The sequence below is a fragment of the Bactrocera oleae genome, chromosome 4, assembly GCF_042242935.1.
Source record: "Bactrocera oleae isolate idBacOlea1 chromosome 4, idBacOlea1, whole genome shotgun sequence".
NCBI classification, from domain to species: Eukaryota; Metazoa; Arthropoda; class Insecta; order Diptera; family Tephritidae; genus Bactrocera; species Bactrocera oleae.
In genome coordinates, this window is record NC_091538.1 from 5,744,174 (window position 1) to 5,771,381 (window position 27,208).

The 27,208-nt window shown below is 31.9% G+C and overlaps 1 protein-coding gene across 4 annotated transcripts in view; it reads right to left on the reverse strand.

Annotated features, from left to right (window-relative positions):
* Positions 1–26,613, reverse strand: part of Nplp1 (Neuropeptide-like precursor 1) — a 46,889-nt gene extending 20,276 nt beyond the window's left edge. For all 4 annotated transcript variants that reach the window (XM_036374749.2, XM_070108179.1, XM_014246620.3 and 1 more), the window contains exon 1: positions 26,194–26,613. In XM_036374749.2, coding sequence (XP_036230642.2) covers positions 26,194–26,274 — 81 coding nt within the window. In that variant the 5' untranslated portion in view covers positions 26,275–26,613. The remainder of the gene's footprint in view (positions 1–26,193) is intronic.
* Between the last annotated feature and the right edge of the window lie 595 nt (positions 26,614–27,208).

Sequence of the window (27,208 nt, forward strand, 5' to 3'; positions counted from 1 at the left end):
TATAAATATACAATAAATAATCAATAAATAGTCAACGAAAATATTTAAAGTAGTTTAAAGAAAAACTGTGAAGAGTAAAAATATTTCGTTGCCAACCGTTGTGAAAAAATTCAAATGCTTACCAACTCATTCATGTGCATTACAAAATTTCACGCTTTTTTCAACACTCATGCTCAAAATTATTTATGCGCCGAAATTTTTGATTTTCCCACAACGCCGCTAATTGTTTATTGTTGCTGCCTCCGTTTGCGAAATTGGTAAACACTGTAAGCTGTACTTGTATAATCAATATGATAAGCCAATAATAACTTTGCTATGCAGAATTCATAAATCAGTTACTAATTCGTTTATAAGCCAGCTAAGCATAATGCGTGGTCAAATTAAGCGCCAAATGCGTAGTAATGTTATGAAAGCCAATGAAAGGCATTTGATTTATATTGCTTTATATGTAGGCGTATCAAAAGCTGCATAAACACTGCTTTAATAGAAGCAGTAATACCGAAATTTTGGGTTTATGAATTCGGGGTCCCGAAATATTTTATATATTTATGTATGAAAATGTGCATGAGCATAGCGTTTAATAGAAACTGTAATCCCGAAATTTCGGGATTTTAATATCGAGATCCCGATTTTTTTTTTTTTTAATTTTATTTAACAAAATATGAGCCAAACGTTGTGCATAAAACGTTTAAACGTAAAACTTAAATACCGAAATTTCGGTATTGTGATATCATATTTTTGATTTTTATTTCTATAGAATATTTTGGTAGGTTGATATATTGCAATATTTGTATTCATGACACCATTTAAACCACTAAAACCATTATTTTGATTAAATGCAATCGAAATGAAAATTCCAGTGAAAATGATTGATGATGGAGTCCATTTATCAACAGATTATAAGCTAGTAGCGCAGCAGACGGGGCCAACTTTACCACAATTTATGGTAGGCAAATGACATAACAGTAAGTAATAATGTTTTGCTTTAACTTATGGTTGGGCGAGACACTCAAATAAATATGCTCTCGCATTTGTGAGTTGGTAACAGTATTTAAAGCGAAATTAATACTTTAAACTTTTATATTTTTTTAGTTTTTTTTTGCGTTATTCGCTGTTGCTTTTATCATAACTTTTATTGAATTATTTTGAATTTTTGCTTCCCCATAGCCACATCATTCACATTGCGAGTACTCACTTTAACTATGCTTGTATGTATCTGTGTGTACTTCTAAAATATTTCCACACTCTTTTCACCATTGAATTCCGCTTACGTGCTTTTAAAGCCATCAATGCATATATATCCGTGTATTAATTTGCTTATATACGTGTATGTTCGGTACAACCAACAACAATACCGCTGCTGCTATCAAGCGTACGTGTCAATGCAATTTGTCCAAGCGATGTTAAATTGTGGTTCGGCAGCTAAATGTTGCTGGTGCAATCAAGTGTGAAGTGGCGTATATACAAATAAATATTTTTGGATTTCTATAGATTGGCGAATTTGTATTTGTAAATATATATTTGCAATACGTAGATAATGGCACCTAGCAGGGAGTTGGCACAGAAAAAAATTTAGTAAAAATTTTGGTAGAAGCGAGCTAAACCTTCTCATTAGTCTTTAAAGTGATATTTCACAAGGCATAGACGGCAAAGAGCTCAGCTTAGCTTCAGTCACTTTCAATTCACTTAATTTTAGCTCGAATTCAACGGACTTTTCTTCGCAGCAGCAATTTAGCTACATGCTGAGCAGTCAAAAGCAAAAAGCAGGTATCACAGGAGCTTCTAGAGGAAGTTTTGAAATTCTACAAACCAACCTTGAATTATTTTAGGCAAAATATTGTACTAACAATTACAAAAAGATTAAGCTTTCACATGAGCGGGTCGCCTGTTGACTTTACTGTATCAGCAACTAACATTGATGCATATCACTTTCACTATCCCAATATATTATATCATCAGCTAATAGTATTAAATTTATTTTATTTACATACACACAAAATTTTTAGTAGTCCATACCACAGATATTTCACGCTTCACCCGCTTTTTCTGAGCACATTTAAACTCAAATGACACTTTTTGCATAGTTTCAGGGATTTGTGGCACTTTCAACAACTAAACCGTTTCATATGAAAGCGAGATGCCAGCAAAAAGGACATGTGTGCAAATATGTAAATATGAAAATCACTGCATTTTATGCAAAATCATGAATAAAATTCGAATTGTGGCAATGAATTTGCAATATCATGCAGACGAGGCGCGTGTGAAAAGCAAAGAGAAATAGCGCGTGAATGCGCGTAAAGCATTTTGTGCGATTTCATATTGATGCGAATAATTCCAAAAAAAAAATATATAAAAATCATAAATATACACACATACATACACATATGAATTATCAATGTAAGATTAGTCTAATATTTACCCAAACTTTCCAAGTTAAAAATAAATAGTGTAATAAAATGCATTTCTACTACTTCCAACGAATTTTCTCAATTAAATATTTTTTTTTTTGTTACAAATAAATATTTTTTCCTCATAAAATAATGTTTGCAAATATACTAAAGTTTCTTCTGTATTTTTATTAATTTTATTTTTCTGATATAAATAAGTATTTTTTTCTTTAAAAATAATTTTTGCTAATAAATACAAATTGTTCAAAAGTAAATATTTTTTTCGGATAAAAATTATGTCTTGCTAATAATAAAAGTTTTTTTTTTAAATTAATATCATACTGACATATAAAATATATACGTTTTTTTAAATAAATCAACATTTTCGCTAATAAATAAATTTTTTCGCTAATAAATAAAACTTTTTTCTAATAAATAAATATATTTTCCTCATCAAATTTCATTTTAAAAATAATATTTATTCTGCTTTTTTTTTTAGAAAAAAAGTGTTTATTCATTAGCAAATAATATTTTTTACCCAATAAATTCTTTTTCTAGTTTTTTTTTATTGGACAAAAAAAATTTATTTAATATTTGTTTATAATTTTTTTTATAAAAAAAAAAAAATTTTATTAGCAAATAATATTAAAAAAAAAAAAAATTTCGAATACACATTTTTTTCGCTCGTAATTATTTATTTAAGCATGGCTAAATGCCTGTGAAACCTGCTGCTCGTTTAAAGCATGTATGGGCGTCAACCTCTTTTTCCAATAATACACCGTTACACTGCGTCACTCAACACTTCCCGTACACGCAATTAATTTTTCACACATTTCCATTAATTTGTAGCCACGCAGGCGCTCGAACGCACTCAGCAAAGTGTCAAGCGAGTAAGCTTGCGAATATAGCATGAATACAACATGAAAGACAATAACAACTACTACTACAACATAATGGAAATGTACAACTATATCTTTGTCGTGGCTGTGTGCCCTTGTCATTTATCTTTACTGCACCATTATCCTTTGCTATTTCAAATTAAACATGATTAAGTGCTTTTCTAGTGCCTCCGGTTAGTGTAGCCTACTTTTATGTGTGCACCACTTTGCATACGAACGACAACGACTTCAATGCATAATGTCTTTACGACCATTTTCAATTTCCCGCTCTCGCACACAGCAATTCATTTATTTCGCATTGACTGCCGAACGCTCGCATACACACATACATACATAAATATATTAGCTGAAGCGCCTCGTTTGCGACTATCGTACAATTTGTGGCTTTTTCAACTTTCTGCGGCCTCTGTCGTTGGCCGCAATGCCCTCGCCACACAGCTGTCGAAAGTTTAGCGCTGTGTGTTGTTGTTGTGGTTGCTTTGTTGGGTTTATCAAATTTCGAATGGTGCCAACTGTTGTTCGCAACCGCTCAGCGGTTTAAGCGTTTTTGTTGCTTTTTTGTTGAATTTAATTATAGCAAGGGTTATGCTGAGCTCTATATTATTACAGAGAGATGTGTATGTGTGTGTGTTCATTCATTAAGTATTCATTAATTGTGTATGAGCGGTCGTTCGACTCGCCGACAAGTGAGTTTGGGCTGTGTTATCAGTGCTGATCCTTTAAATATTTATATTTAATTTTCTTTCTAAATTGAGGACAGGGTACTCGTATCCATGAGGCATTGTAGATATGTAAAATACGAAAGCGTTTTGGCAGGATATCGAGCAATATTTATCAAATAAAAACATTTTGATAAAATGAAGCCATACAATTAAAATAAATGAGATTATTATGAGACACACCGCTGTTGTAGGCTTTAGAGATGATTAGTTGGGCAGCCTCTACCACCTACTTCAACTATTTGAGAAGTAAAACCAACAAAAAATTAAAAAAAAAAGAAAATAAAATTAATAACAAATTTTGTTCATGCAATTTTTTATTTAATGCATTTTGTATTACGAACCCTATAGAATACCTAAGCATTGAATTACAAAAAGATCTCGAGGTAATACAAAAATCGCATGCTATAAATAATTATTAAGAATTAAGCAAATTATATGAGACATTAAAAAATTTTTTTGTCTTAATTCAACTGCATCACATATTAAAAGTATGAAGATTTTATTAAAATATGTTTTCTTTTAAATAAATTTCTTAAATAAAAATATATTCTTTAATTTACTTTTTTCCACTTTTTTATGTAATTTTTTATTACAAACTCTATATGCATTAAAATAAAAAAAATATATCGATTTCATGCAAAAATCGCATACCATAAAGCTTTTATCAGAATTAAGAAAGATATATATACATATGGTACATCATACAATTTTTGTTTGAAATAAAATCGCATGCGATAGTAAATCAGCACTAAAATATTTTATCATAAGCATTTCTAAAAAAATGAAACAATATTCAATATTAATAGGCTTTACTGCTTTAATAGATTTTCTCGAAGTAAAAAATAAATGAAACGAAATTATTACAAAAAAAAAAAAAATTATTTAAACTTATACCTGAAGGGTATTGATTCAATTTAGTCTTTATCTTGTTTATTAAAAAAATTATTTTGCGGCTAAATTTTCTAAACACATATTTTATGATAATAATTATGAAACGGAAAATAGTTGGAGTTCGCACCACAAACTTTCGAGATCACATCATGAACACTTTCAAATGCCGCAATGCTGATGAAGGATGAAAAATATATTTCTTTTATTATAGTTTTTTATATTATAAGTAGTCAACGCGAAAATAAAATACACGAGACTAAAAGTGCAAAATTTTTTTTTTTTAACTAGTAATCAGTCCCTTAAATTTCCATTAATTAGTTGTTATAAATATAGTCATAAATTCCGAAAATTTTCGGGATACCGAAGTGTTTATTTAAAAATCCGGAAGTCACGAAAAAGAATTCCACGTCTGAAAATAAAATTTTTTTGTGCATATGTTCTTCCGAAACTCTTTCGGTATTCTGATGTGATACTTTATTATTAAAGTCTCGAACAGAACTAAAAGTTATAATAATAAATAAACAATTTTCATGAATATGTCTCATTAAGAAAAATAAATAAAAAATTTATTTTAAATATGTGTAAATAACTTCAATTTAATAAATATTTTATTATTAACACGCAAACAATTATTGTACTTTAACCGGAAAAATGCTTGAATCAAGAAATAAACATAATTTACAGACATTAAATAAACACGCGCGCAATTACTAGGCTTTGTCAACGCGTTCAAATGAAATCACACACACACACACCTTTATGATTTAATCCCGCATTGACTTTTGACGCCCAATTGCATTCACTTGCCATTAACAACGAATGCAGTCGGCTTTCAAAATAAAAATTAAGCAAAGTAAGTGGATTGCTGCTCAAGTATGTGGAAAATTGACCGAAGGCGGCTTTAATAGGCTCAGCAATGTGACAAACACACACCAGACTATACACACGCGTTCCTGGCAATGCCACCATACACACATATGCATATGTATCTGTGACTGCTAACACACGCTCGCACTGTTTTTGCATGTAATTTAATATGAAGCGCATTTGAATATTTATTAACTTTCGCTTCATTCGCTGAAAGCACATCACTGCTGCCATAACCATCAGCTACGGAATTAATGAACGTAAATGAATGTTAAATTGCAGTATCCATTAACGGTTGATTGGCGCAGTGGGCAGTGGACAGTGGACATTGGGCAGTATTAAATTGCAGCTTAATTGCTGCGAAAAGGTGAAAAAGCGTGTGGCTACGACGTGGCAAAGGGCGAATTTATTTCGTGTTTTTTTTCATTTGTATTTGTAGGCGTATACACATATGAAAATGTGTGCTTAAAAATATACGTGTGTGGGCTTACATTGCATTTTGTAAGGGTTGGCGCATATATTTGCATACAAATTACATTTATTTGTATATCAGTTGATTGAAAGATATAAAAAATATATGAAAAAATATTGAGCCAAATTGACGCAAAAATATTTTTGTTGAATGTCAAAATGCAAAACAAAAAAACATGCTTGTTTACGCTTGCATTTACTTACATTATTACTATTAAATATTTCTTTTCAACAAAAAATAACATAAAAAACGTAAATTTTGTTGCACCGAAGCAATAATATCCTTAACAGGTGCAATTTATAGCATGAAAGCGTAGAAAAAGTTCTTTTCATATTTTTGATCGGTCAGTTTGTATGGCAGCTATAATATGCTATAGTGATCCGATCTGAACAATTGCTTCGGAGTTTACACCACTACCACCTAATATAAAAAGCATGCTTAACTTCATAAAGATATCTCGTCAAATGAAAAAGTTTTTAATACAGCATTTGATTCCAAACGTACAGTTTGTAAGGCAGCTATATGCTATAGTAGTGCGATATTGGTGGTTCCGACAAATGTGCAGCTTTTTGAGGAGAAAAGAGCGTGTGCAAAATTTCAGATCCATATCTCAAAAATTCAGAAACTAGTACAGTCAGACGTACGAAGCTAATTCGACGCTGAGCTCATCATGCCGAACATTTATATATACATTTTACAGGGTTTCGTTCTAGGTGTATCGTGGCAAACTTAACAAACAGTTCTGGTTATAATTATTGATTCTATAGATGATACACATTATTGACTGAAAACTTAGTAAGAAATTTAATTTTTGACAAAATAGCGGCTTCCCACAAAAAAAAAAAGGATTTTTGTGAAAAAAGTTACACCTCAGGGTTGCTTTAAAAAATCGAAATAATTATGGAAAATCTGATTGCTTCAATCAATACACGACAAATATGTATATGTGAGGGCTCGTCTGAAAATGTGAAGCCAATCGGTCCAGCCGTTTTGCAGAATTGCGACTCTCATAATGTATATTGTGTATAGTATATGTACGCATATGGCCTACTCTACTCAAATTGACAATATTGCCCGCTGACCCCCACTTTCGGAACTATTATTTGAATAAAAACTACTTTTGAGAATATTAATAACACACATGAACATATTTCAAAATATATACCACATAAAAAATGTATGATATTCCAAAACTTTACTAAGGTCCTCAAAACTAGTCCTTTTGAAAGTATTTTCTTAATTCATAAAATGTTTAATAAAAAAAATGACTTCCTAATAAAATCGTATTTTTTAGCTAAGAAAACCACCGAATATACAAGTATATCTCAATGATTTTAAGCACATAACTGACTAACCACCGACACACAGCAGCGTTTAAATTGCAATTTATTATATTGTTTGCATATAACGGGTTCTTGAACTTGATTATATGTTCCTCCGAACTTCTTCTCCAATTCATAGAAATATTTTGGAATAGAAAGTAAATCGTTAGAATTTTAGTTTAGGCTTCGAGAGTTTGGAAATTACCTTTCAACGAGTGACTGCCACAAGATTTTTAGAATATCAAATATATTTTGTTCCCAACTTTAGCCTGAAAATTTTTGTTTGCACTTAATTGTCAATAATTTCATATGATGATAATACGAGTATATTCAAATAAACTGTATAGCGTAGTCGCGAACCATTTTTTTGTAGAGTTACTTAGCGATGACATGTACTTTTAATTAAGTGATATTTGCATGTAGAATTTTCGCAGTGGTAAAAAGTAAAGTTATGCTGTGACCAAGTAGTTCTTTCAAATAGTTCTATAAATATTTTTGCTAAAAATCATATTTCATAACTTCTTTAACTTCTTATAGTTAAACTGGTAGAATTGCTGTGAAAATGTTGCAATTTCAGGTAAATAAAATGCTGAGCTTGGGATATTAAAATAATATATTATATTTTTTCGCTTTAACGTGTTTTCCTTTAGCCATTACTCTACATATTCAGAGTAACACTGCAATAAAATACCCGAAATTCCTAACACATTTTTATTCAACCGCAAACTGAATGCTTTTCAAGCTTAAATCTTAGCAATCATTATATGAAATGGCATGGTCAATAGCTTTGACCATTTACACAATGATTACCATATGGTTTTTATAGCGTTTCCATGAAGTGAGCAGCAATAAATTTAATGCTGTGGAAACTGACTTAAATTCGAAATGCTTTTCAATCATACAAAACAGTAAGCTGAATTTTATACGAGGCATTATTAAGTTAAAGGACATTCAATGCCTGGCAGGGATAAAACAATCGACTTGGTAAATATACTCGTATATATACTTGTATATATATATAATATATATGAACATATATTTGTTTGGTATATCAACAGATATGTTGATAAGTGTATAGACTTGCTGCTCTCTCCTTTCTTGTGAGAATATTTGATTTTTGGGCAAAACTGATTGATTGAGATATGAAGGCAGGCAGCTGCTGTTGAAATTTGGGCCAAAAGTTGCAAAGACAAGCGCTTGTGGGCAACTTGAGTGAGCAGCGAAGTACACCTATGTGTATGTGTGTATTTGTATAATATTTGTTAAAGTGGTTGAGAGTATGCTTGTGTGTGTATTTATGAGCACTTGTCAATGTGGCTCATATATCTTATCAACAACTTTGGGGTCTGCAGTTGCAAACGAAATCAATCAATATGTGGAAGTTCGGCGAAAAGGCACACATAAATACATACACATAAAAACACATACACACACAAAAAGCACAATAAAGCACAATATAATAAAGGAAAAATGTGTAAAAGTTGCTGCAGGGCAAACAACACAGAGACACAACAAGAGAGAACAACAAAGTTCAAGACAACATAAGTGTATATGTGTGTGTGTGTGTGTGTGAAAAGAGATATCAAAAAGAAGAGCTTAGGCCTTGCAAATATCGCTTATAATAAAAATGCTGTGTGCCAAAAGCATAAAAAGCATTTAATTAAATTCAAATTGTTGATCAGCACTTGTTGATAAGAGACGCTCCGGTCGTAAATAAATCCAAGATAGATTTCACTTCGACATATATATTTATACATTATATATATGTGCACAGAAGTATATATATTTATATTTAGAAGACCTTGGTCAACCCATGACAAATCAATAGCCTGCTAATTAAAACAAGGTGAACCTAAGCAAGCAAACAAATAAACGGATGAGAGTGTATGAGTGAGCGGGCGAGCAAGTATTACAGCGGATGAAGAAGTTAGCGAAATAGTAGCGAGGCAACAACAAATCCGCTTATAATAACATCTAGCTATAACAAAAATAGCAACAAAATTATTAATGACGCTAATAATAACAGCGAAAACCACAGCAACAAGAGCAACAACAGCCAAAGCGCGCATAATCCGCTTGATGAGTTCACAGCTTATCAAAATTGTAAGGCACAAGAGCAATAGTTGCGCATACCGCATGGCGTACCAAACCGAACTGTAGCGCTTATAAATATACATAAGTATTTGTATGTTTAAGCTTAATATATGTTATTTATTTGTAAGTCTACGTGCCGGTTACGCGCTGACGTTAGCGATATATATTATATATATAGAATATACGTATGTATGTATATATAAGTAAATGCATGGAGGTGGGCTGAACATCAACTTAAAGCGAAAAGTCGAAAAATATTTGAGCTTGAGGAAAGCAAACAAGAGACGGTATTTGCTGAAATGCGCAAATACGTCTGTATTTAGTTAACCAAATCTGTTTGTGAGCAATTTGTTTATATATATACATTTGAGTAAACTTAATATACCCAGAAAAGGGTATAATAAAAGATTAGCACTTTGTGACAAATGTGTTGTTGTAATATGTTTTGCACACACGCCAGTGAGCATACCAATCGGCGCAGCGATAAAAGATGAAAGTAGCACAATTTAATGTTAATAAGTACACGCGTCAAAATGGAAAACGCACACACACATGTAAACTCATTTGGAAATTGCCAAAGAAATTGCCGAAATTTAGACTTTAAATCAAAAACAAACAAGTCAACAAATTAAGCCACAACAGTTGTGCGCTTAGCAGTTGCTTGTTGCTTTTTTAAATTTTTTTTTTTTGAGTGTTTGCACTGCTGCTGCTGCTGTTAAGTTATTTTCAAAGTATGTCGCCGCAGACTGGGGTTGCACGCCACAAGCATGTTGTAAGCTAGAGTTATTTAGGCGGTTGTGCTTGAATTTTGATCTTCTATTAGCAAGTATGTTTGGCTAAATTTTTATTTTCAAGAACAAATTCGAAACTGGCAAATTCTGTAATAATATTTTTATAAAGTTGTAGGTAGAGACATGTGAACATTAGTCGCCAAACTAGTTACCGACTAGTGTAAGTTGTCGCTATTGCTTAAAACTGTTGTCGTCGCTTGTGTAGCTTTACATAAAATTTGCTAAAAAAAAAACTTTTCTCATTGCTTGTAGTAAGTATTTTAAGTGCCACTTCTATTAAACCAGTTACAAAGTGTCTAGAATAATTTGCTGATTATTGGTAATTTTTTATGTTATAAAAATTTGTAACGCTTTGAGAAAGTTAAAATATTTTTACGTTAAGATACATTCAGTTAAGTTGCGTTAATTTACGTTACATTAAGTTAAGTTACGTTAATTTAAGTTACTTTACGTTAAGTAGCGTTAAGCTAAGTTATGTTTTAAGTTACGCAAAGTTAACACGTTACGTTAAGTTATATTAAGTTATGTTACGTTTTAAGTTACGCTAAGTTAAGTTAAGTTACGTTAAGCTATATTAGGTTAAGTTTGGTTTAAAGTTACACTAAATTAATTACGTTACGTTAAGTTATATTTAGTTAAGTTACGTTATGTTAAGTTACAAGAAGCTAAGTTACGTTGCATTAACTTTAAATAAGTTAAGTTTTCTTAAAGTAATGCTCAACACATAGCACTTTAATTTAAGATGTGTAACATTACATACATTATTCTCACATAACCGGATGTACTAAGCGTCCTACTAAATTTTTGGTTATTTTGTTATAATAAGCTTTCATAATTACACACACACGTACACAAAAACGTGCAGCTGCCTTCAGGACGTCCTTCAAGTTATAAACGGCGAATTGATAAGCGCACAAACAGAAAAACAACACAACAACAACAAGAGTGAGTAAAGTGCAAAGAAAGGAAATGTTTGAGGAATTTTTCGTTGTGGAAAATTTCGTGCGCCACAAAAGCATTCGCTTTGACGTCAACCGCGCTTCGATTCAGTGTGCGACGCTGAAGTTGTTTGTAAATTTCTTGCGCCTCAGTGGTGCGTAAAACTCAGATACTTCCCCTTAATTTGTTTTTATTTTTTTATTTGGTGGTATTTAAGTGTTTGCAGTTTGTTTGGCAATTAGTGGACTTTAAAGTAAAATTTGTGGAAATAGACAACAGTCTTTGAGGTGCTGTAGGAAGTTTTGTTGGAGTTTTACGAAAAATGCTGCTTTATGGTGAAATATGGTCGTCTTTATTACTAGCTATTAATAGTATACAAATTTCTTTGAATGAAAAATCTCAACTACTGAAGGACTTCTTATTGTGGGATGTCTTGCAATCAAGGTTCAATTTTATTATGGCTCTTGAAGACCGCTTAAGCTAGGCCAAAGCACGGTTTATGTGTAAAAATCAATAAAACGCCATAATCAGTGAGAGTGCCGGCTTTAGATATTCAACTGTTGTGATTTTTCATTACAAGTTGGGCTTTAGAAACCTTTTACTCAGATTTACTGCCACATAACTACTAATATGAACACATATAACCTAAAAATTCATAAGAGAGTCCACTCAGCCGCATTTACATTTACATTCTGCGCCTCTACCGATCTATTTTTAGCAGCATTGCCATCGGCACTGGCATATGGAATTCATTGCAAGTTCATGGAAGTCAAAACAAATCACAGTGCTGCTTGCCACAGCGCCAACAACTCGGCGCTTAATGAAAAGTCAATGATGAATGTCAACCATTGCGCACCCACACATAAAACCATATACGAGAAAGATTCGTACGCCACACAAACACACTTGCAGTTCCACATTTCTTCTCTTGATGCTGCCACAACGTCCATCAGCAATATGACATTTCTAATTAGTGGCCACCATGGCGTATGCGTGACCATAACGTAGTGTAGCAAACGCAGCAGCGGAAAGTAATCATCAGCGCAGCTGCTGTAGCTGGCAACAAATAATGGAAAATACCAGCGAGTTTTGAAGTGGCTTTTTCGCGCTTACGCGCTGTGCATGTGTGGGTGTAACGCACAAACTAAAATAGTCACAGGAGCACAGTCAAGCACACACACATACATACATATGCATAAATGATTGTTGACTGCTTGGTTGCATTCGATTTTTAATTACGTTTCCATACACAACTTAGTGTTGCAGTCGGAAATGCGTTTGTTGCGCACAAATACTTGAGTGTTTGTATGGAAATCATGCACAAGAATTGTGCGAATGCAAATAATTTGCAATTATATCGAAAGCACATAACAATGCAGTCTACTATGTAGATTTTTGCAATATTAAATGCCATTATTGATGTGGCTTTTGTCATTATTGTCAGTGTAATTGTTGCACTTGTTGTTGCAGCTGCTGCTGTCAATAGCATGCCAAGGACACGAGTCGCGAGAAGATTTGCTGTCATAGTAATGAAGCTCGTTTACATATACATGTATATAGTCAGTTTTATAAAATGTCTTACTACAAAAATTGAATATATGTATTTTGTTTGTAGATTTCAAAGTTCAATATTGCGCATACATAGCGTTGGTTACTGACCTATTAATAGCAACAGTAGCCTTAAAATGAAATTGCATATTAAATTCCACATCATATACCTATTTATAAAGTATGTAAATATATATATATATATATATATAAATGATCAATTTGGCTGAATTCGTCTTACTGACATTCTGTCTCTTTATACGCCAACTAGTCCCGCAGTTTTTGAGATATCAATTTGAAATTTTTCACACGTCTCTTCCACCCTAAGAAGCTGCTCTTTTATTCAAACCGCCTATATCAGACCACTATAGCATATAGCTGCCATACAAACTGAACGATCATAATCAAATATCTTCACGAAATTTTGCACAAATTATTGAGCAAGTCAGCGCTACAAACTCCGGATATAAATGATAAATGGAGCAAAATTAAGTGCTTGTACTGAAAACACTTTTATATAAATTATATATTTTTTAGCTTTTCTTGTTTTTTTACATGAATTCTAGTAATTATTTACAATATTTTATTTAATACTATAAATTCTAAAAAAAATAACGAAAGGAGGCTCGATCAAGCTTATTACTTATTAGTTGCCCAATAAGACTGAAATAAATATATAAATAAATTTTTAAACGAACTGCTATAAATTTTTAAGCATCTAACAATACATACATCACATACTACTAGAGCGTTTTTAATAGCCAATTATACCAAGAAACACGCAACAAATGCAATTGCTTTAGCGGAAAATCGCATTTGCAACAATGAATAAGCAAATTTTGCATACAAAATGCATTTATCAAGCTGTCTTGGCTTGTTGTTGCGCTTAAGTTGTTGTATGACTTCTTCAAAAACAGCTACAAAAGATATAAGTATTTGTATATTTTATAGTTGCCTGTTTGCCTTACAAGCATGCAGCAGGGCAGAACTGTAGCAATAACAGTATTTTGCTTTTCATATCGAACTGAATGAAACTATTCATGCGAATACTGCGATGAGTAGACACAAATGTGAAAGCATAAATGTGGCGAATGCATGTGAATGCAGCGCTATAAATGTGATATACAAGTAGGCAGACTGCGCTTATATAAAGTTGTGTGTATATGCAGCCAAACGAAGTGCACTTGAGGAAATAGACAGGTTGTATATGCAAATATTTGCGTGAGTGTAATGGTTATATAGATTTGAGCAAGCAGCAGTAGTCAATATTTTGCTCGAAAGATTTTTTTTAGAAAATAACTGAGTATTTAGTACTACTATTAGTATGAAAAAAATTTAAAAATTTTTAACCAAGGTTATTATGTAATATAATGCTTTTCACTTGACATGCAATATTTGATGTTTTAATCCTGTAATTTTTTGATCTTTGAAGTTTTTGCATACACGTTTTGAAAGCAATCAATTATCAGTCGTTATTCGTTAAAAATGGAAAAAGATTCTGCTTTAATTAGTAATATTAATTTCGCTACCTAAACTTGTAAACTGTCTATATCTAATTTTTGTTGTTTTAAGCTTTACAAATAAAACGGATGAATTATCTGCTATCACGTAGGATAAGTGATATATAAATAAGCACCAGTTCTTAGCCATGCCCGTCTATATATATTATAAGCGAAATATACGCAGTTTGTTAGATATCGATCTGAAATTTTTCCCACGTACTTTTCTCTACTTTACTCAGTATATAGCTGCCATTCAAGAAAATTTTGAAATTTGACACAGTTTTATTTTCAAGACAAAGAAATAATCTCCGAAAATGTTGTTCAAATCATGTATTGAAACTTTTATTTTGTGAAACGTATTTTAACTCCGGTGTAACAATTTTTGATTTTGATTATATTATATTTTAATTTATTTTTTTTTTGTTTTTTTTTTTTATTTTATTTTACTTTACTTTATTTAATTTTATATTTTCTAATTTATTTCATTCTTATTTATTTCATTCAATTTTATTTAATTTAATTTAATTTTTTTTTTATTTTAGTTTATTTTATTTTTTTAATTTATTTTTTATTTTTATTTTGTTTTTTTTTGCTTTAATTTTGTTTAGTTTAATTTAATTAAATTTGGTTATATTTAATTAAATTTAATTTGATTTAATTTAATTTAATTTAATTTAATTTTATTAAATTTAATTTTATTTAATTTTATTTTATTTAATTTTATTAAATTTTATTAAATTTTATTTAATTTTATTTATTTTAATTTTATTTAATTCTATTTTGTTTTATTTCTATTATTTAATTTTATTTGGTTTTATTTTATCTGCTTCTGTCGACTGCAGCGCACTGGCTGCAAATGTGTAAAGTGATATAAGTGTCTCCAGTCTCCAGTTATGTTTTTAACGAATTTAAGCCACAACTATTAAACAAAAAATATTTTCTTCTTTTAGTTCCCCACCCAACCTGGTTGAGTAGAGTCACTAAAACCACTACATTTTCACGTCTTCTATAGACAAGCGCCTAAATTAAGGAAATATTTTCTAGCAATAGCGGAAACTATCTGCGTGTGCGTGTGTGTGCGTGATAAATATCCTTTCAACACCGAACACACACAAAATATTTGAGTGTTGTTTGAAGATTCCCGAATATTGCTACGCTGCCACATGCATACTATACACACACAGCGGCGCATATTTACATAGGTGTATTTGCATTGCTGCGTGACGCTAAAATTGATGGCTTAATTTATTTGCCGTGCCAGCAAAATGCGCTCGGATTTCCGGCTATAGCGAAGTTGCTGCAGCAATGAATGTGACACCACTACTAGCAGCAAGCACAACAGCAACAACAACAATATCCGCTACACAAAATCTTTTTTTGTATTTTTTGATATATGTGTGTGCATATATCTGCGTTTGGTGTGGCTAAAAGCTGGCAACGCTACACCAGACTTCCGCTTTGAGTTGTTTGTCAAGCAAAATGTATCCTTTTCACACTTCATTCTAACAAAGCCATTTTGCTGTTGACTTTGGTTGCGGCGCTGTAGGAAATATTTCTAAAAAAATTGCAAAGTTTTTGAAATTTAAAAAAAAAATTTTTTTTTAATTTTAAGTTGCCGAAAACAGTTAAACACTAGCGGCCGGCCTCTAAAGTTAATATCCTGTCTTCAAAAAATTCTACTCATCTTAAATTATTCGTAGTAGCCACATTCGTTTGTGCGTGCTCTATATAAATATCACTATATACGAGTATGTATTGGCATATCTTCGCACAGTTTGCACGTCATCAGCATCCATGTCATTCTTGCTATGCTCTCGCAACACGACAGTGTGTAGGATTTGTACTAAAAGTCTTTTAAAGCTGCGCTTATGAGTGTGAATTGTAGAAAATAGTTTATAGCATGTCATTGTGTACTTGTGTATGTGTGTGTGTGTGCATCGAACTAGTTGCCTGCAAAACCAATTGTGTGTGTGCATTTCTGTGCTTTTCGAGTATATCCTTTCATTTCACTTTTTATGTTTCACTGACTCTGCATTGATCGGTAATTCGCTTTCAATCGCAACGAAATGAAATCGTGTGGGTGGTTGTGGGCGTAGAGCGCTAGTGGTTACAAATATGTATACATACAAGTATATCTGTGTTTGTATGTGTGTATTTATTCAATGTGAAATAATGCCATTGCAAGGTAGAGGCATGGCGGAATAGCTGAAACTCTGAAAATTTTCATTTTGTATTTTTCGAGGGACTTTTAGAAATTAAAACCCTTTTGTGTAGTAAAATGTAGTTTTTTTGTTAGTCCGAGTCAAATTTGTTCCGCTGTCTTGAATTCAGCTAAATTTTGGAATTTTACTCAATAATTGGATGATGGAGTATAACTAAGCTTATTAAATAACAGTTATGCTCTGAGTTTGTTTTACAAATAATCAATTTTTTTAGAAAAAAAAATGGGTGAAAAAAATTGTTCGCCAAACATGTAAATATAGTTAATATTTAAAAAAAACTATTATAAAATATATTTTAACTTTATTGCAATTTAATTATTTAAATACTATGATTAAATGTTTCAATATCTTGGCCTCTAAAGTGTACTTTAGAAATTTTCTTGCATACATTTAGGCTTTTCATTACTGCATGTAGCAAATTCAGTCAAATTATATAAATTAGAGCATGTCGCTGAAAACGTAAATTATTAAAATTAAATAAAAATTCGTTAAACAAATTAAATAAACAATTTATTTATTTATAAATTATATATTTATTTATATTATATATTTATTAGTAGGCAACGTCGGAGATTTTACCTAGTATGCATGTTACTCGTATGTATATAAAAAGCTTAGTTGGTTTTGGCCGTATATACGCGAATTAGTTCCACAATTTTTGAGATAACGATCTATAGCTATATACTTATATAGTTGCTATGCAAACTGATTGATCAAAACCAAGTCGTCCTTATGAAAAACGTTTTGTATTGACAAGTTATCTTAACGAAATTTATCATAGTTTATTGCTTAAGCTAACGCTATAAACTCCAAATATATTGTTTAGATCGGACTACCATAGCGTATAGCATGACTACAAACTGAAAGATCAAAATCACGATAAAGATCTTTTAATAACGCTGTATGCTATGAGTAATACACATTGAAAATATATTTTTTGAAATTTTTTTTACAAACCTCTATTTTCTGAAAATCTGAACCATCTGGTTACTGCTTTCACGCATTTTAAACTCTAGCCGCTTTCAGCCCTTTTACCACTTTCTTTATTGTTTAACCCCAGGCATGATTGACATTCCATTAATTGTTATTTGTTGTTTAACTCCCGGCATTGACATTTCATTCATGCCTCAAACATGTTGCGCCGATTCTTGCTCTATAGCACTTTCAACTTTTAACGTCAACCTTTACTTTCAACACAGTGTCGCTGTTTGAGTTTCAAAAGTTGCTCATACGCCGTGGGCGCTCCCAAGCAACGAGCTTATGCCTACACACAACAGACGCACATGAGCGCTCACACTGCCATACACACACTTAATTCCATGCATTTTATTGAAAACTTTCGTTACTAACAGCGCTGTTACCAACATAACACCGCACAGCATGAAACTTGCATGAAATTTACTTTACTTTAACACTTTGCGCCTGCAGCCGTGATTGAAAACTTTCTGAACTTTGTCTGTCGATACTTTCAAGGCTTATGTGTCTTCGATGCGAAAATGCTGAAATTCCCACTTTGTTAACGGTATTGTAATTAGCCTTTGTCTTGCTTGCTATTTAATTTTGCATTTTATTTTAACAAATTAATGCTTTATTTTGTGTGCGGAACGCAAATAATTTGCCAAATTACAAATTCTCTGCATGCTGTAAACTAAACGAGCAAATTATTTGCTAAAACAATTTCGCCAAATTATTTCTCTATACTACATATATATATATATTTATATATTATATATATATTTATATAAATATATATCTCATTCCATTTGCTTTTTTCTTTTGTTGGCCTGCTCACCACTTTTAGTTGAAATTGCTGAATTTGCAACGCTTTTAAATTCATTAAACTCACAATGGCATCAATCAATCAATTTGGGTTATGTAATTGGAAAATCCGTTTTGGTTGACATTTGCTCTGCTTTTATATGATTTGTATTGATAAGCCCTTGAGCTGCTTGTGGAAATTGCATTAATTTGCGTCTCAATGAATTTATCAAACAAATGTCAGGAAATCTATTTCATAATACAAAGGCGCATGGTAACTGTGGATTAAAATTTTGTTAAAGTGATTAACGGTAGAATTCAATTAGGTAATAGAGATGGCAAATTTAAAAGTAAAGTCGTAGTAATAATAATTATGCAGTAATTAAATTTGCTAAGCATTACAAATTTCAATTGAAATCAGTTGCACAACTTCGCTAGTAAATAAGTGAAGTCGTTAACTTTAGCTGCACCGATACATTAATACCCTTAAAAGGGCAGTTCATATAGCATAAATGAGTATAAAACAAAGTATATGTTATAGTGATTTGAACTGAAAAATATGTTCGGAGTTTGTAGCGATGCCTTCGGCAAAAAGTCGTGCTAAATTTCGTGAAGATATCGCGTTAAATAAAAAAGCTTTTCATACAAGAACTTGATTTTAATCGTTCAGTTTGTACGACAGCTAAATGCTATACTGGTTCGATAACAGCGGTTTGGACAAAATAGCAGGTTCTTAGAGAGAAAGAGACGTGTGAAAAATGTTCAATCATTATCTCTAAAACTGAGGGATTAGTTCAGGTATGTAAAGACAGAGAGACAGACGCTACCCTGGTCAGAGTATAATTAAGCAGAAGCAGATTGTTGTGATCTAGGACTGAAAGTTGAAGGCTTTAAGTGAAATTTGGAATTTTTTTAAGTTATCGTAAAGTTGACAGTGTAATCTCTTAACTACGTAAGTAATCTCTTTATAAACGAAATACAAAAATTAATAACGTCAACGCGTCTTCTGCTCAGTTTTCAAAAGTTCGCTTAGGTTTGTTGAGTTTTTTCATTAGATTCAAAGGGTTGTTAAGCTACAGATATGAAATCGGTTATAAATATTCATAAAGCAGCAATTTTGTAGCATTTTTATATAAAAATAAATACTGTTAGAAAATTTTAAATGTATTATGTTTTAAAAAATAAAGAAACTTTCAGTAGAAGTCTTGAGAAAGAGAAATATACATTTTTTTCATTCCCACCTATATCAAAAGTATGAAAGCGCAAAACACGCACGTAAAACTCAGCAGTGGCGTCAACAGCTTCTAATTGTCTAATCTTCAGCTGTCTTCTTCATTTTTGCAAAAACAATAAATAACAACTTTTGTTTTCTTTCACTGCTGGAAACCGTTTCTTAGAAATTTAATTAAGCGAAGTTAGTTAGAGATTGGCAGCAAAAGCCAACAGCGCTGGATTGTTCTATTTAACTGAACATAAAAACAATGAAGTTAAATCTCAGGAAAAACATACTTGTACTTGGACTATATGCACTTGCAAGTCGAAAGAAACAATTTTTATTTTTTTTTTTTTGGAAATTTTTTTAAAGATCCATTTTGTTTGATAGCGAAATTAAAATAAAATAGAAATGAAATAAATAAACTAATGTTGAAAAAATTTGAATTTTCTCGAAGGTGGCTGACGATGGGAAAGACATTTTTGCTTAAATTTTCTCAATTCCAAAAACCAAAAAATAAGTATTATAACTGTAGATAAATACAGGTAATGTTAGAGGGACTAGTTAAAATTTTAATTTTGGGCAAAACAGCGGATTTCCAAAACAAAAATTCCTTTTTGTGATAAAGTTCACATTTCAGAGTGGCTTAAAAAATCGAAATTTCTATCACAAATATTATAACCACCTTCATTTCGATTTCAAGTCGATCAGTCCAGCTGGTACGTAGAAATGTTTCTCACCGAATCTCTAAACAGCGTTTTGCGAAAAAACTCCTTTGAACCTTTGGGAAGAGAATACTCTAAGTCTAAGTTATTTTGTATATTTTAATTAATTTTTGACTGAAACGTTTACTAAATAAAGAAAATTTAGTAACATGAACTCACTTGTTTTTGTCATAAAAAAACAACGTTTTTTTTTAATTTCACACATAAGCCACCTAAGATTCATGTATATGATCTAACAAGCATTAAATGCAATACGCCTAAAGATATGCTAAAAATAAATTTAGTGTTGACCTAAGCAAGCATTGCCGACAGTAATTATGTGTATTTAAATTAGGTTTTAGGTAGCGATAATATGCTAAAATAATACTCAAAAGTCTGCCGAACTTCTGGCGAATTACTTTCATGAGTTGCGACAACAAAAAAATGCAAGGCAACTTTAACTAGAGCACTAATTAATATTCAAGATTCAATTAGTTTAGCAGTAACTAGAAAAAACCCAACTCCAAAGACATTAATGAAAGCTGCTACCATGCTCACAATTTTAATGCCACCACGCCTTGAGGTAGGCTATATATTTACGCAAACTCAATTAAGACTTGCTGTACTTATTGCGCTACAGTTTTGTACCGTTAGTAACGGCGCGCAGAAGCGAATTCTAATATGAAGTAAATATTATCAATAAAATTTGCAGGCGTGTAAACAAAGTAAAAAGCAAACAATTCAATTAACACAACAAAAACGAAATTAAAGCAAGCAAAGCAACTGATGATCGAATGGCGGTGTTGCTCGGCAAAGCAATGAAAGCAAATTAAGCATTCGTAAATTGCTCGCACATAAATTACAAAGCAGGCGGGGCTGGTGGGAGAAGAGAAAATTTAATGTGCACTTGTTGTTGTAGTTAAATTGTAGCGGTGAATTTAATTTAGCAGAAGAACATTAAGCAAGTGAGTGTAGAAAGGAATTGGAAGAGAAAGCGAGTGAAAATTTAAGAAAAAAAAGAAATTAAATTGTTTTAAACTTTTTTAAATAAAATCGAAAATTTTCAACTTTTCAGAACTCAACTGCCTCAAATATTTAAGTCTTCAAAGAAATGTCTCCGCTCAAACACCCGGAAATTCTATTTCACGCAATTCATGCTTCGCCGAACCTAATTTATTTGTGATAGGTAATTTTTTCGGAACATGATTTATGTTTAGTTAGCTAGCACGCTGCCGCTATAACGCTCCCCACACACCCTTTATAGCTACACGCCGCTGCCGCTGGAAATTTTGTAAAATAAAAATTAGAAAATAATAGCTTTGCCGTAGCAATTGTAAAATAAATTGCTGTTACACTTTTGTTGTTGTTGCTGTTTTTGTTGTTGTTGCCACACTTCGTTTTTTTTTGTAACTTAGGCGCATTGCCATGCTTGCTTGTTGCGCAGCTGACAGCAAATTTATTTGTTGCTGCGCTCAAATTTATTACCCCAATACGAGTATAAAGCATAACGGCACAAATAACAACAACACTAACAAAAGCTTTGCCGTTAGAACGCAGGCTTTGCTGAACAGTTGCACTAATGCCAGCATAGGCGCTAACTAAAAAAAACTCTAGCCATACTGTAGCCCGTTATTATTGTTGTTATTGCCACTTAGTGGCGATTTTCTACTTGCAAAAAAATGGTTTGCAACAACAAAGAAAGTGCACAAAACTTTGCCACTTAAATAACTTTTTTTTTTGTTCTTGAAAAGAAATATGTTAGTTTTTTGTTTCGTTTTTCTTTTCGGACTTGTTACTTCCGCTTTATGCCGCCTCCTTTTCGTTTTTTTTTCATCGCGCTTAATGTATTATTTTGCACAGTTTGCGCTTTATTAATTTTCCCCAGCAAAATTTTTTGTAAATATAATAATTTAAAATCCGCAGACTTGCCTTACTCCATTATTTTACTTTTTTTTTTTTTTGTGTATATGTATTTATATCTTTGAGTGTAAGTGTTTGTCTGGGTTGTATGTGTATGTGTTGCAGCATTTTTCAAATATCAAATTCCTGGCACTTTTTATAAATGTTGCGAATATTTTATGCGCCCACGTTAAACATGCCTAACGCGTCGGCTTGTTTTTCTGCTGGAGTATCAATCAAATTGCTACTAAATATTTATATACACAGACACTAGGGTGCGTAAAAAATAAGTCTATAATATTAATCTTTTTCACTTTATATGCTGAAAATTTCATTGATAAACAGCTCAAAAAAATTCTCTCAAGCTCGTTGCTTTTAAGATTAATAAAAAGTTTCTTCATTTTTCAATTCCTTACTTTATCGTTATTATTGGTAAGAAAAATTCATAACTCAGTATCTATCAAACAAAAAAAAATATATCGTATATTTTATTTGTAGAAAATTTAATACTCTAAAAAAATTGTCTTGTTCAATTTTTCCGTAGACCTCTCGCTTCTAAAGTGATTAAAGTTTAAATTTTAATTATTTTAAAGCATTTTTTTATTTTTTTGTGAACTTAAAATTTACTATGATACCTTTAATAACTTTTGAGCGGTGAGCTTTACGAAAAAATTATAAGAGACTATTTCGGTAGAGAATTCAATTTTCTAAAAAACTAAGAAATGAGCTGTTTTTTTTTGTATGTGGTATGAATTGTTCCTGCCAATAATATAGAAATAATAGAAAACTGTAAAACGTAGGAACTTACTAATAATATTAAGCGCCGATACTTGGCAAGTCTTTTTTTGAGTTGCCTACCAACCAATTTTTTAGCGTATAAAGTGAAAAAAATAATATATTTTTTTGACACACCCCAACAAGCACATATATATAATATATATATATATATATATATTGATATGTAGCAATAACTCGAATGCAAATAAAAATTGCTGCGATGTATTTCTGTCACTCTTGACATTTATTGTGCTGTTGTAAATACACGTTTACCATTTGTTTTTTTTTATATCTATAAAATGCCGCACTCACACAACTGCAGCCATTTTTTTCGTACGTGTGTGTGTGTATTTTTCACACATCATTTATTAGCGATTTAAATCAACTGCGATTGTAATATGATTACGTTTTTAAGCACTACGGAAATAACAGTTTATTTTGCAGCTTAAATGTTGTATTTATTTATTTATTTAATGGTTTCGCTGGAAAAATAATATTTTGATGAGAGATATGCGAAGCATTTGCATACGATTTTGTTTTTGTGTCATTGATACTGTTCAAAACTCAACAAAAAACTTAGTTTATGCGGTTTTTTTCGATTGTAGTGTATTTAAAGAGCGAGAAATTTTAAAAAGTAAAGCGAAAAAAGTTGATCACAAGACTCGTTTAGTTTTTGAATAGCTGATGAAGTCTGCGATTTTTCTATTTTCATAATTTGTTCAGCATAATTGTGGCAAAAGTGAGTTAAAAGTACTCACTATATATGAAATTCATGAAGTGCTACTTTAAATGTTTATTATTGTAGGTTTGAGAGCATTAAATTAATATTTTTTATATGCCTAAATCCGAAAATAAAACACGCAAGCATTTTAATATTTTCGCAGCTCAGTCATATTTCAAGCACTAATAGTGAGCTTCGAATTTCGAAGGTAATACTTATATGAATAACTTTTAAATATTCTGCAGCATAATATATTTTTTATTTTTCGTTCAAAATAACACTTTTTATGAGTTAAAATCTTATTAAATCAATTCTAATAGCAGGAAAATTAGAATGTTATGCAATTTAATCATTTTTATAACATGATTGAGAAGTATCATAAGCACTTGTCTACATAAGCACTTGTGCTGTTGTCTGCAAGAAAAAAAACTGCACCCAAATTTTGAAGCGCCCTAAAGTATGCAAATCGCAGTACATATATGTATGGCGTAATCCAACAACAACCTAAATATTTCAAAGTCACATATCTCCGAATTTTTTCACAAGACAATACTAGGTACGCTTAATAAACTACATTTAACTTCCAGATCTATTTAAATAAAAACTTGCCAGTTGATATTTTTGTCGTATAAGCGAACTGAATGTCTGTCTTACAAATTAAATATTATGTGAGCTCTTGGCTAATCAGTCCAAATTACCCCATGGCATTGGACAATGATCCTTGGCAAATTTCGCGAGTATACCTTGTCAAATTAAAAAGTTTTCCATACAAAAACTATATTCCAGTCGTTCAGTTTGTGGCAGCTATAAACTTTAGTGGTCCAATGAGCAGCTTTTTGTGAAGAAAAGAGTGTGTTAAAAATTTTAGCTCAATGTCTCAAAAATTGGGGGATCGCTACAACGCGTCACGCTCATCATTGATGTGCATACATTAAAACCAGCAAGTTTTCGGAAATTGTAAATAAAACGAAAAATTTTTAATCTTAATTAATATTTATTTTGTCGACTTCAAAATATGCGCCTTCTGAAGCGCTACATAAATGCCATCTTTTTTTTTTTAATATACAAGTATAAATACTTTATAGCGTATACTACGCTTCCTGCTGTGTGTTACAAACTTCGTGACAAACTTAATATACCCTGCCTAGGGTATTAAAATAAAATATAAAACCAAAATAATTAATTTATAATTTTAATTTTAGAAAATATATATTTTATAGTAAATTTCGCTTTCAAAAATATTTTAAAATTATTTTTCACAATAAAATTTTTTTTTGTGTATTAAATTTTAACAACATTTATTGTACTTTTAATTTTAAATATTTAATTATATGCGAGATTTTTTTTTTATAATAACTTTACGAGCGCATTTGTTTTTTACTAAAAGAGTTTCTAGTATTTTATTTTAAATAATATAATATTTAAGTATATCGCTGAAATATTTATTATTGTTAAAAAAAAATGAATAAAAAAACCAAATTCAAAATTATATATTAATAAAATTGTTCCGAAAATGTTTGAAATATTTAAATTTACAAAAAAAAAAAATGTATAAGTTATAGTTATCCGAAAAATTCAAAACTAATATGAATATAAGAAAAAAAGTTTAAAAAATTCAGATACAGACAATTAAATTCGCATTTTTTAGTCAAGCTTCAAAATTTCAAACAAAAATAATTACTTATGCACCGAACGTCTGAAACGCATAAAATTTAATCGTTTTATTACACTAATCCTTTTGCCAAACTAACTAACTGTTAAGCACGAAAATAATCCGCTTAAGTTGAACACAATCTAATTTAAGCACGCAGACAACAACACACATATATTTTTACGATTTTATTTCGAAATGATAGGAGAATAATGCCAAAAAGTATGGAAAGAAACCTTACTGTTCTTAGTTCTTAGTGTCCACAAAGCAGCAAAGCATTAAATAAATAATAAGTAGCATAAAGGATCCACAAGAATTATGAATTTTATGCCACAAAAGACGCTTGGTGTTATCTTAATGAATTTTTCAACGCACAGCTGCTTTCCGCACGGCTTGTATTTTACACTTTTATATGCGTGCGTGTGTGTGTGCGACAAGATATATATATATAAGCGCTGACCTGCGTTGGCCAACACAGCAGCACTGAACGCAAATACAATGCAGTGACAGCGGGTGTTAAAGCAATTTTAAAACATTTCCGCGATAATAAAAGCCAACAGTGGCCACAGGAACCACCAAAGGACAACCAAAAGTTAATGGAATTTCCAGACTAACATGGGGAGTTGCGCTAAATTGAATGGGCGGCCTGCGAGCAAGCGAACTTGGCAATAAATTTTGTGTAAATATGTGTATGTGTGTGTGTGAAAGTGTCGTTCATATAATAGTATAATATACATGTATGTGTGTGTGAAAGTGTCGTTGATACAATGCTACAAAGTACAGCTATATGTGTATGTGTATATATATCACTTACCGCATTCAAAGTCATGCAGAGCACTAGCCACAGGCGCAGCATAGCCCCAGGCGCTGCCGTTGATAAATGCCTAGTTGCCATAGCTGAAGTTTTAAGTCGTTTGTTGTCGCGTTTCAGGCGCGCGCACAATTTTTCGAGTTCACTAAGGCGGCAAGCAGACAAATGTGTTGCAAATAAGTGTTAAAAATCAGCAAAAAATCGCTAAACCGCTTAAGCGTTTACCAGCGCCAAAAATTATGCTATACAAATTAAATTTACAGTTCGCAAGTATGACGCGCACGTTACACTACTGCAGCGCTTTTATTGGTTACACTTTACTGTCTACAGTAACTTTTGTTGTATGTCTATGTCTGTTCGTTTGTCCGTTGGTATCCGTACGTTTGGTTGTATTCGTTGCGAATGCGTTCGCTGCGTCGGCTTCAGTCGTACTGACGGCTGGCAAGGGCTTGTGCGCCTTTTTATATGCAATATTTCGGCAAAGCGTTTGCACGCTCTTCGTTCAATACGAACAAGCTGCCAGCCAAACCGAGCGCCTATCTACATACATTGTAGATGTATGCGGCACGCGGGAGTAAACGGAGCTGTTGCGCTCATTTAGACCGGATAATGAGCGCGCAACAAAGTCTCGTGTTTCTCAAAGGTGTGTGCCCCTGTGTGTGTGTATGCGTGCGTGAATGTCAAACTGTTGCTGGCGCTGTTGCTGCAGCTACCGCCTTCATAGCTTAGTCTGTGCTGTGACACATTGTCTCTGTGTTGGTGTTAACTGCTTGCCGCTGTTGTTGTTATTGCTAATGCTATAGCTGCGTAACTACCGCTACTGTTGCTTGCACAAATCTATTCTTGCGGCATACTTTTATGCGGCTTATGTTGCAATAGCCTGTCAGTGTCAGCTATTTGTTGCCTACTTTTCTGCTGGCGTTGAATTGAATGTCGTTTTGTATGTTGCTTGGCTTGCAGTGCACCATTTTGGCCATATGTGTCAGTAATGACGTCACTAGCGGCACACAAACGGCAG